The sequence below is a fragment of the Lichenostomus cassidix genome, chromosome 2 (assembly GCF_008360975.1).
Source record: "Lichenostomus cassidix isolate B80296 chromosome 2, HeHo_3.0, whole genome shotgun sequence".
NCBI classification, from domain to species: domain Eukaryota; kingdom Metazoa; phylum Chordata; class Aves; order Passeriformes; family Meliphagidae; genus Lichenostomus; species Lichenostomus cassidix.
In genome coordinates, this window is record NC_139482.1 from 34567605 (window position 1) to 34580094 (window position 12490).

The 12490-nt window shown below is 41.7% G+C and overlaps 1 protein-coding gene across 1 annotated transcript in view; it reads left to right on the top strand.

Moving 5' to 3' along the window:
- Positions 1-12490, top strand: part of CHN2 (chimerin 2) — a 155785-nt gene that overhangs the window by 126201 nt on the left and 17094 nt on the right. Inside the window, exon 7 of the mRNA XM_085051012.1 lies at positions 6650-6727. Within this exon, the coding sequence (XP_084907138.1) occupies positions 6650-6727 (78 nt within the window). The remainder of the gene's footprint in view (positions 1-6649; positions 6728-12490) is intronic.

Sequence of the window (12490 nt, forward strand, 5' to 3'; positions counted from 1 at the left end):
TTGAGTTTTCCTATATGATACTTAAATGACCTGCAAGAAGGCAATTCAAGCTCATCCATTTTAGACTGGACCTCTTATAGAACGGGATGAATCACTGTCTGGAGGTTTATGTTTTTCTCCTTTGTTATAATGCAAGAACATGTTACTGTTTTAGCTTAGACACCTGCCATGCATCCATCCGTCCATCCATTCTATTCTTAAATGTCTGTTTGTTAGAAAAATACTGTGTTAGTTTTGTTGTCAAAAAATACCATTATCATTGACAGAATAACAAGATCACTGCCAATTTTTTGCAAATACATGGGTTAAATAACTTGTTTGAATTTTTGTTTGCCTACAGCCCAGATGCTATCATGGATACACATTGATCTAAACCTGTGATAACAGTACTCATTGACATACACAGCAGGCAGACAAATTCAGAAAGTTACTTGTGTTGTATCCCCAGAGGCAAGAAGAGGTAATTCAGAAATCAGTCCAGTGCAGTTTCCCTGAGAAAGCCCTATTTGCAGATGAAGTGGCTTCTGGCAGCCCTGTGGGGGCTGCTGTTCCGTGAGGACTTGGTGTTCCTCCGCTGCAGCAGTGGCCATGGTGTACAGCTCTGCTCTCATCTGCCCTGCATAGTCCTCATGCTTCTTCTCTTTCGTCCCTCTGCTACCATTTCAGTCATGAATATTAAGCACAGAGGAGAGGATCATGAACTTGGCCAGGAAAACATCATTAATAACCTTGACAAGTATGGAGATGGATTGGGAAGGATAAAGGAGAGTGTGGGAGGAAAGGAAGCCGAGACAATAAATAGGCTAGACCTGCTGTTACCATGTTAATCTCTGCAGGGTTATTTGAGGGAATTGCTGTAGTAGTTCATACTGTACCTAGATCCTTTCCTTATTTGTGCACTATTTCTTCCATGATACCGACACTGTATTTGTAATACGAGTATTTATTATAGTTTACAAAAATAAGAAATCAAAATACTATTTCAGACATATTGAATACAAAAATGGGTGGGAAATACACAACTTAATGCATTAAGTGATACAATTGCCTGACAACATAAAAGCTTTTAGTCTACTCACTCTCTCTTAATTGAAGATGACTATGTAATTGCATACCACTTAATGTGATCTCCAGTTGTTGCTCTAAAATAGACAATAGTTTATTATATTAATACACCATAAGAGGCTTACAGCAATTATTATTTTTAATAATAGTCTCACTAGTGCCTTCCCGATTATACAGTATTTCACCTTTGGCTGTTGTATTGTTTGGTTCACTACATTGTTTTGAGAAAAATAATCATGATGCATACAGAAAAATCTGTTTGAGGAGGATTTAGAAAGAGGATCTGAAATTTAAGGGAGATTATATTTCCATTTGCTGTAGGTAAATTATATCTTTTATCTGTGGAGGAATGGACTGAATACTCTGTCAGAAAGAAGTGCATGTAAATGACAGCTGGTCACTGCAATGCTAATAAATAATCAATCACATTAATTTAGGAGAGGTATAAATATCACAATTTTAATAACTTTAACAACAGGGCATGTGCTTCAGAAGTCCTCCTAAATAAACAGTTTCTTTTGCTGTGGATTATCTGCAAAAGATAGATGTGAATGGTGGTGATGGAAGTGCAACCAGGTTCTTCAGAACAGGAGCCCAGTGTAGATAATCTGCTGCCTAAACACTTATGCATGTTGTTGGCAGCTGCTCAGTCATAATATTCAGAGGTACTGGTGGTTATTAAAAAAAAAAAAAAAGAAAGTTGAAATTCTAAGTAGCAAAAAGCAAAGCTATTGATAAATCTTAATCAAAAAAGAAAAAAAGTCGCTCTTTATTTTTTTTAATAACAGTGTCCTCTTTACTAAGTGACAATTCACCTTGAAAGGAAGTTTTATGCTGGAAACAAGAGACTGTTGGGTTTGGGGTAGGAAAAGGGCACCCTTGAGGAGCCCCAATGGACCTGCATTTAGGGGGAGCTCTCAGTGATTGCAGCTCTGTTGAACACAACTCTCACTTTTAGATTCCCTGGGAGCAAGTGGATGGTGTTCCCTGCCAAAAGCAAACAGAGAGCAGTGGCTGCCCAGTTGCTGTGCAATCCAATTTCTCCCCTAGGCCCTGGCCACGTGTTGTGGATGTTCCTGGCCCTGCTCACTTCTGCAACCTCTGCTCACCTAATTGACATCAGGAGCATTCCTGCTGCAGAGAGGGTTTCTTGGGAAAGTAGGTTTTGCAAGACTGGGTTGGCAAGCAACACTTTGCAAGCATCGTGCTTGGCTTTGTGTTCAGCATGTTTTTTGCTCGGAGCTTGCTTCCTCCCACTGTTGGAGCAGCACAGAAGCCTTTCAATGGCAGCTCACGTGCAGTGGCAGTGGGAGGCACACACTGGTGGGATTGTGCTATGGCAAAGGCCTTTGGCTCACTGGCCTGCACCACCATTTCCCCTCTGTGCCCTGTGTCTTGCTAAGAGATGGCCTCTTTGACGTGCTCTGAGTGCATCATGGGAAGAGCTCCGTGGGAGAAAACTAGGAAAAACCCAATAGCTTCAAGATTCCTGCCCTGTGTGTCATCTCCCCCACGTGTTTGCAACTGAGCAAACATAATCAGTCTGGCAGATAACCGAGTGTGCCGTGCCTGCAAGGAAACAGGCCTCTCTTTGACCTATGACTGTATCTCTGTGCAGAGTTAAGTGTATCTAGTTAGAGATCAGTCATGGGTTTGTCACAGTTCCTCATCATGGAGCAATCTCCGTTTCACTTGTGGTGTCGTCCAAGGAGATGTGCCCGTGCTTCTCCTTTCCCCCCCACAGCCGTGTCATTTGACAGGCAGAGCAGCAAGCCAAGATGTGCAGCCCAATCCCCAACCGCTGCCAGCCCCGGGCAGGCATGGTGGCAGCTCAGGAGAGGAGCCATCACTCCCACAGCATCTCTTCCCACCACATTGGAGCTGGCACGGGGACATAGAGGAGCAGGGTAGCATGCAGAGTTCCCCCACTGCTGGCTTCCAGCAAGTTCTCTGTACTGCCCACACGACTACAACAGAAATCATACCACATGTTCAAAACCAAAAGCTTTCCATACTGCAATTTGTTCTTTCCTACGCCCGAGGCCTTTGTTAACAAACAAGACGCCAGTCTTTGACGGGAGAGACAATGGTGTGGTTCAGCTCATGCTGCTGAGACGCGCTGGAAATAGTGCAACAGCTGAGTCGTCACCCTCTTCCCTCCTGCCCTGCCCCTTAATTTTATTATTCTGGTTCAGTGACATTTATTTTGCTCTAAATGTCCAATTTCCTATACAGCACATCTGTTTTACAAAGAGCATAGTAAACTAAAATTATATGTTAGGCAGAAATTCTTTGGTCTGAAAACACAGATAACCCGTATTTGCCTTTCAGCCATCACTAGCTTCACATCCAGTGACAACCACCAATAATATTCTTAGCCACTGGCTTCTCTAGCTGCAGGCTAACTCACTAAGTTGATCAAGAGATGCTCTTTGAATGAGTTGACACCATGTGCCACCAATTTTGTATTAGGAAAAAGAAAATGGGTAAAAGAAGAGCACTGGGGTGGGCCTGTGGTATCAGGAACTGATTGTGGCTGAGAATTTGTCATTGCTAAAGTTTGCATTGTATTTAGAGAAGGAAGTGGCTGTATATGTGGTCCAGCTCATCCAAGTTTTATTAGCACCATTTGAGACACCAAACCTGTCGGGGCTTTGTATGATTAAGCTCCTTAAGAGGATGCACTGACTGCTGGCCTTCTGTGCACATCCTGTGTCTGCAACAAATCCCCCTAAACAACTGTCTAAACAGGGCCCAAGCAAGGCAGATACCCTGGGGATAAATAAAATTTCATATATGATAAACAGTAAATACTGCTCTGCCTTAGTCATATGAACCAGTTTGGCTGAGTTTTACTCCCCCAAGTCTATTAAGTTTAATGCTTCTGTGCGAAAACTCAGAGTTTCCATTAAATATGTCTGTATGTCTGATCCCAGGATGACATTCTGATATTCCAAAAATAGTATAATAAATTGAAATTCCAAGATATATCATCATAAGCCTGTCACTTCAGTATCAAATCTGCCATGTTATGTAAAAAATATTAGTTATATAATGGGATTTTTATCAGTCTAGTGACATAAATGCAAATATTAAAGCATTATTAGGAAACCGACCTCTCCCTGACTTTGGATCTGTTATGCTGGAAGTTAGAGAAAAAGTAGCTTATGTATATATAAGGATTTAGATGCTGTAGCTTCAGAGGTGTCTGACAACCCAGAGCTAGTTTGGGGTTTTCTTCCAGATAAATATAAATACATTTTAAATGGTGCTGAGGAAAGAAAGTGGAGTGTGATAAAAATTTTGAGCAAGGTTTCCTTTGTGATGGCCCAGACTGAAGCCATTGCTGCTGAGGAATCAGAGATGTCCCAAAGAACAGTACTTTTAACCTCTTGAAACTGAAAAAGAGCTGAGGAGCTGGAAAGCAGATAAAGGTCCTGAGCTAGCAGAAACTGGGACTCACTACAGGAGGACATATGGAAGAGCAGCAGGGATTTCCTGCAGGCAGAGCAATGTTCATGCATGCGTCACAGCCAGTTGTCACCAGTGGTCAGATAACAGTGCCAAGCCCTGGGGAAAGTCTGAATGGGCAGCAACTGCTCAGGGAGCAGAGGGTTTGTGTGGAAGTCCTCCCGGCTGGGAGCAGAAGCTTTGCAGTATGGGAGCATATAAAAAGTGGTGTTGTGAGTTACCTGGAAAAGAAAGGCATTAAGTATTCTATACATAGAAGTAAGTGCATAATTTTATAACTGAGAAGCTGATTTTGCAGGTTGCACGACTTCTTGAAAAGCCTAAGTAGGGTACTCTCTGAAATTGCACGGCCTGATGTTACTGATGGACAACCATCTGTCCCCATGGGCTTTCAAATCAGCAGAGCATCACTTTTACTAGGCGCAGGCAGTCTGTGTGGTGGAGGGTTTAGTAAGTGAATTAGATGAATCTTCTGACTTTTCAGCCTGAGGTGAAAGCAAACTGAAAAAAATAGATTCAAGGTCAACTTCACAATTTAATGTAAGTGAATTAAATACTTTAATTTTGCATATTTTCTGGGTTAGTTGAAGTGGGGCAGACTGTAAAAGGCTGATGTGCTCTTTAGTGTCTCCAGTTCAAATAGGCAGTTTTCCCAGTAGCACCAGCAGCTCCCCACGCTGCTCTATCACAGCACTTGGAGCATTAGGCACACCTTTAGACTTAAATCTCACAGTGCTCTGCCAAGCAGGGAACTCCTATCCTGCTACTGTGGATGAGGAATTGGGATTCTTAGTAAAGGAGTGAAAAAGGAGAGCTGGAGGGAAGGAAACAGGTGGGGAGGGGACACTGAATGTGCTTCCCAGCGAATCTCAGTATCAGATATCTGAGTCCTGGGATGCAGAACTACCTGCCTGTAAAGAAGTGGATCACATGTCCAGAGTAGCACTGACAGCAGTAGCACAGACTGGTCAGGGTCCCAGTACCTCCTGTCCCTGGGCTTTAACCAGAAATCAGTTCCCTTCAAAATCTATAGATACTGGTTACCAGAGCAAAGGACAGCTGCTCTTTCTACCTTGAAGAGCCTGTTCTGCAAAAAGGGCTGTGAATATGGGCTTCCTGCATTCATGAGAAGCTCCCCTGCTGCCTTCACTCAGGTGCTGCACAGAGCTCCAGGTCTTCCAAGCTGGGCTTTCAGCTTTCCCTGGCAGTGAGCTACCTCAGTGCTAGCAAGTGCACACTGACAAAATGCTTCGTTTAAACCATGGCATAAAAGTTCTATTAGTGCTTGGAGGGCTGCTGGATTTTTTCCCTTGTACAGGATATGAAAAGGGAAAAAAAAAAAAAAAAGCCAACCAAAAAAAAGAAAGAATTTTTTGCCCTGTAAGATTAAACAATCATCATGGTTTTAAGGGCTTAATCTGCTGGCATGCAGACTGCTGGCTGATAAGTCTCCGAGTCTGAGTGTAATTGGATGCAGCATCGGATTCAGTTGTGTGGGCTTTCCAGGGGCTTTTTGTTTGTTTGTTCATTTTTTAGCACACTGCAGAGTTGAAGAGATCTGTCCCTGGAAATGCTTTTGGGGGCGAAGCCATAAGGCTGTGTGACCCCCAGCCGGTATTTCAGCAGCACCTATCTGGAGACCCCCACTCGGGGAGCACAGTGGGGGAGGCTGCTCAGTGTATGAATCCGTGCTATTGTTCGAGGCACACATCTGCCTCAAGAAACTGCACGGCACAGGCCGTTACTTATTCAGATGCAGAAGCTCCTTCCGTCCCACAAGACGGCCCATTCAAGTCACATGCCAGAGGTCTCGGCAGAATGGGCTGCAGCTGCTTCAAATCTGCTGTCTAACATCAGAAGCAGTTGGACAAACTGTACTGTGCTGACTCCAGTCAGGCTCCCCAGCGCCGAGGAAGACAGGGAAAAGATTTGGGATCCCAGCGCTATGTTCTCAGAGGATCTGTGGCTGGAAAATGATAAAAACTGTGCTGTTGTTCACAAGTCGAAGCGAGGAAGGAAGCGCCAAGAGCTCCTGGCTGTTGCCCTGGGGGTGAAGGTGGGAGTCAAGGGGGCACTTTTGTGGCAACCTCTGAAACTCTTTGCCTATTCACAGATCACCTCCTTGGTCAGAAGAGCAGCCTTAACTCAGAACGACAACCACTTCAACTATGAAAAAGCACACAATTTTAAGGTAAGCACGGCTTGTTATTATATTCAGCTAAAAAGTTCTGTTGAGATGCCTCGCATTTTATTTTTTATTGTGATGAGGTTTGCACTCACCTGTTTATACTAACTCTAGGAAAAGGGTTGAAAATGCATTTTTCTTTCTACTTTAAGTTCCATTAACTAAATTCTTGGTATGCTGTCACATAGGCTCTTCATCCAAATAATGGTTTTGCTGCTCACTGCACTACTTGACTGGCAGTTTAACTCTTTTTCACAGATTCAGTTTTCTTTTTTATTCAGAAACAAAGTGCTTCATATTTATTGTCTTTATCTTAAGTGTATCTACTTTTAAAAAAGAAAAAGGCCCCTTTTCAAAACCTAGCTCACATCAGAAGCCGGTAGTATTTTACCAGCAAACATTTTTGACCATTTCTGGTTTTAGAAGAAGTTGAGGGAGCTCGGGTGCTCCTAACAATAAAGCAAAGCACAGTGGTGGGTATTGTCTCCCAGCTTTTGTTCCCACACCGTATGCCAAGGAAATGCTGTCAGAGTCCCACTGAGCTATAGGATCTGAGCTTGTGTTTGCTTGTCACACTAAAACAAATCGCTGGACAAACACAGGGACATTTAAATGGATCATCCATTTGCTGACTGTACATACAAAATCAGATTCTTAGGGATTCTTTTCTCGAGTGCTGTCTCTGGCAGACTGCAGCAGGGAAGTGACTCAGCTTTGGAAACAGACCTTCCAGGCAGCTTGTATTAAAATATTTTGCCAAAAGGACTCTGCTGGTTTCAGAGCATGCCAGCCAGTTACCGTATCTAATGCTGTCAAATTGTGTTTTGATCCTTATCGGGATAAGCATGGAGAATAAGAGGCAGTAACAAGACAAGAAAGAAATGTATCTCAGCTTTGAAACATCAGTTTAGTTAATGCTCCTTGAGGATGCTGATCTGGGTCACTGTCAGAATAGTTCAACTCATTAGCAGAACAAGAATTTTCTGATCTTCATCTAGAGCCTGTCAAAAAAGGAGAAGCACTGATCAAAATCATTTCACTTAGCCAAAAAGCTTCACTTCTTATTTTTCTACATAGTCTTCTGTGCAGACATTGCTAACCTCTGCAGTGCTTCTGCTGTAGTTGGCAAATCGATAATTTAATATTAGTGACCAAAGCAAATAATAACATCCCTTTTCTCATTCCCCTTCCTTGACCCAGTCTACAGAAAAGTCAATATTTATCTCTCTGATCGGCACTGAAGGACATAGGGGAAATACCCTGTGTTTTCTTGCTTGATTAAGCCAGCTTTCATTCTTTCTGGGTTTTGCCCTCATTATCATATTAATATCAAAACTATTTTAGTTTAACTAGAAAATATTTTCTCATGACTGGGACTTCTTTTCGCTTTGACCCATGCATTCTTTCCTCTTCAAAATTTCCCTTGTTTTGGCTTTGATTTATAATTGGACCTGTGCCCAGTTAACTTTGCGTTTGCACAATCTAACTGTTGTACAGTTTCTGTTCCTTTCTGTTTCAAAAGAGTCATAGTTTAACTGGAAAACCACATGATTAAAATAGATATGTATTCAAAGACTTGACGGTAGAAAATGATTGTTCTATCCTACTAAAGGCAATAACAGACCTTAGGGAACAAACATTTTTAAAATAATTGTCAAGAAAGGTCAATCAAAAGTGTTACATTTGCTTAATGGACAAATATGTTCACTATGCAAATACAGTTTTCCAAAGGAATATATTAGAACACGTCTAGTTGTTGAACAAAAAATATGGATAGTATACTTAAAATAGAACATTTAGATTTTAAACATGGCTCAAAGCTAATATCTTTAATATATTCCATATTCATTACATAAAAGAGTTAAGAAATTATTTAAGAAAGAAAGAATGGCTTTATGGGTCTTAGTGCAAAATGCTTAATGGCTTTTGACAGCACTCAGACTATGATGATATGGGATTTATCTGAAGGACAATGCTATTTTGCAGACATTCAAAAAGTTGTCTTCTCCATTTTTAGGTGAATTCTGATGTGTATTATATCATTCATCTCAGTTTCTAGGGATAAAGGTTATGTGTCACAGCACAGTGTCCCTCATAATTTTGTCATAGGCAATTCTTCACAAACAAGCAGGCACTCTTTAGCTCTTGTCCTTTAGCAATGAAGAGTCTTAAAAACGAAGGGCACATTTTTAGTGAAGCTGATGGGATTTTTGTGGGTCTTGCGCTGAAGATCTTACTTACTGCCAGAGGGAAGGAACAAGAGGAAGAAATAAACACAAGGTACAAATTCAGAGCAAGGACAGCTCTCCCTCCATCCTTGCCAAGCTAATACAAAAATTAGAAAGCAGTGTTGAAGTTTGGAGCACGAGGGCACCAGGTTTATGCCCTTCTGAGCATCCATGCTTTCTCATTCAACTTCTCTTCCAAATTTCAAGACACTCAAGGCAAGTGAACAAAAAAAGATTTAGTATCCAGGGTGATTTAAGCTGGGTTCATCATGAGCGCACCACGCAGTCACATGGATTTAGGTTTGGAGCTGGCGTCTGTCTGGCGAGACAACTTTGCATAAGCCAGTGTAGACACACCATAACTCAGGAAAGAGAATAAATCTCTGAAGGCCTGTTTAGAAAAACACAGAGGTATTTCTCTAGCTATGTGGGTGTCAGCCTAACTGGATCCCACAGTTCTCTTGCATCTTGTTCCAGTTCAGATCCAGCAGCCTCTTTCAGATGTGCTTTACCTGCCAACTTCAGTGGGGTCCCAGCTGGTGGTGAGATCAACCTCGTGCCTGAGGGCAGCATGGAGTATTAGGATGCTCCATGCTTTTTGTTCTAGGCTGGGAATTCATGAGAAGGCTTCTGTGCTGCTTTAAGTGAGCAAATACAGCTGAATAATGTGCATTTACCACAATACTGTGCCTGTTTGCCACCATAGCATGGGCAAATCCCATTTGCAGGCGGGCTAATGGAGTAAAGGCAGCTGATCACAGACAAGTCAGGAGATCTGCTGGGAGAGAGGAGGTTCTGGAATAAATTTCTCCTTGTGTTAAGCACTGCAGATTCTACTGCTTTTGGGAGACAAAGGGTTTGGGGGAGACATTTTTTACAGACATCACAAAGATTATGTGTATTCATTTAAACAAAAATAACAGCACAGTCAGCTTTTCTTTCCTGGAAAAGGCTCAGGTTCAGCAGGAGTCCGCAAAAGAGTGTAAACATGTCTGTATTCAGGCAGAAGTCTGAAAACAACTTACTTTTTTGGAAGGCAGATAGAAAAGTCTTCAGACCCAGTCACATAAAACCAAAATTGTCTGAGAAACAACACTTATAATGTCAATTAAAAAAATGCATTTCAGTTCAAGACAATTGTTTCTGTCCATTTCTGCAATATTGCTTATGGCATTATTTTGTTTTGCTACTGTCCTGGCATTCCTTAGCTTTGGTCTCAGTTTCCCCCACTGTGAGGACGACTCAGACACAAACCAGAAGTGAATGAGGGCAGCACCTGCAGGCGGAATGCTGCCTTTTGAAAGCAAGGGCACTGGAGGGGCGAAGGGCGAAGAGAGCAGGAAGGTAACAGGAAGTGTAGTGTTGTGTGAGATTGTCCAGCAGAGAAGTGACACTGAATGTAAGAAAGAACTTTTCATTGGAAGGTGATGAAAGACTGAACAAGAAAAGTAGAGCGTATGGTCTAAGATGTCATGGGTTTGGCTTATTTTAAGAAACAGTTCCCTGTAAATTCTTTTTAAAAGTTTGAATTATGTGTCAGCTGTAGCCCAGACAGCTCAAGTCTATGCTGTGTGTACACAGAGAGGTCTACTGAGACTTCAGGATGGAGTAGGGACCAGCAATAAATAGTTCCAGATCATAGTTCCAAAAAATCTAAGCCCAGCCTATTTGTAATAATGTGGTTACAAAGTATTGGGCAAAAACTAAAACTCCATCTCAAAAATCTAAGATCTGCTGTTACCTCTCCCTGTTTAAAACAGAGATGACGCCAATCTTGCACACAAAATTCCCATTTACCATTCAAAAATATTGTGTTCCTAAGAACAGGCTTCCTCCATTATTTCTTTTAAATTAATGACAAGCCATAAGAGACTTAGTTCAAAACTGCATCTACTGCATCTTAAGGGATTTTTTGCACCTTCATCTGGAAACTTTTGAGGTTCTCCCTTTTTTAGTTAATTTCCCTGTTTCAACTTGGCCAGAAACCACCGAGACTAGCTTTTAGCAGGGTATTTCAGCTGGAGATTTGCCAGTTGAGCTAAAATGCGGATCCGTGAAAAATTGAAGTGAATGAATTAAGAGAACTCAACCTTTGAGGGCCACCAAGCTGAATGGAACAAGGGAAGGGTGCACTGTCAGCACTTCTCAATTGGAGCCCTCAAGCAGCATTGATGACTTCCCAGTTAATGGCAGAAAAGATCAAGGAATAATCAGCTACCATTTTCAAAATAAACCGCAGTGAGATCAGCTGAAATAAGCTTTATGTAAAGTGAGCAAGTTGGCCCCAGATATCCTAGCAACTGCAATGGACTTTATTTGTGAAATGGTGCATTTTCAAAAGTCCTGGCTGAGCTTTTACAACCCCTTCTCACAAGGTTAGCTTTTGTAAAATGCTGCAAAGCAGAAGACACAGTTAGCTATCTTCCCACAGCAGATTATTTTCACCCACAATTAAGAGCAGGTGCAGACCTACTAATTATGTGGCTTTCAGACTAAAAATTATAAAGATGCAGCCATAATTAGTTTTATCTTTAATTTTGTTTCCACTGAAGGTCACACAGTGCGTATGACTGAAACTCAGGTCATCAGCTGTTACATACACACATTTACCCCTAAGTAAAGACATGTCTGAAATTCATGCTACCCACTCTGCAAAATGAAATAAAATTAAATGAGAAAGAAGTGTGGGGCTACATCTATTAATATGTTTATCTCGAACTTTATTGCTAAGTCTGGTTTCACAGAGATACAACTTTTTCTGAGAGGTAAAATACCATTTCAAAAAAAGTCAAATATTCCAGTTTCAACCTTTCACTGTCAAAAGGGAGGAATAACTACTATTGCTTTAAGTTTATTAACAGTTATTTGACTGTGAGCAGTTGGTCAGGAGCCATTTGCAGTCAGGCTCACATTTTTATCTTGTAATCAGGAAGAGAGTTCTGTATTAAAATCAGGACTTCATTTTTCTGGACTCAGGAGTACAGGCTTGTGTAGCTGTGGTCCTGCAGACAAATGGGGCAAAAACATTAGCAAGCCAAATGCTTGGCCCAAAACTTTACAGATAATCTGAAAAGGGGCAATGACTGTTTTTTCACTCTATGAAAAGCAAAGGGCAGCTTTTCCTATCCCAGGGGTGGAAGTGGCCTTTCAGCCATCCACCCGACGGGTAAACAAGAGCAGAGAGAAGGAAAGGATGCATTAACAGCCAGAGTGTGCATGATTTATGTTTTGTTAAGCTCAATTAAGTCTCTGGCCAGAACTAGCTCATACCATGCCCATTCACATGGGCACAGACCTCACTATTTACTCTTCATTTCAATGAAAATTAAATGCTTGCTTCACCAGAATGCACATCTTAAATACAAAGATCTTCTGCTGTGGCCTTTGGAAAAGCAGTGGCGGAAGCAGCAGTGGTGTGCAAAACGAGGCTGGGGAGCTGTGGGCTCTGTCAGCACACAAATAATTTTATTCTTCCTTATTTACTCGTGTGTGAACTGTAGCAAAATGAAGTTTGGTCTGCTGAAAGAGTCTATTGACGTCT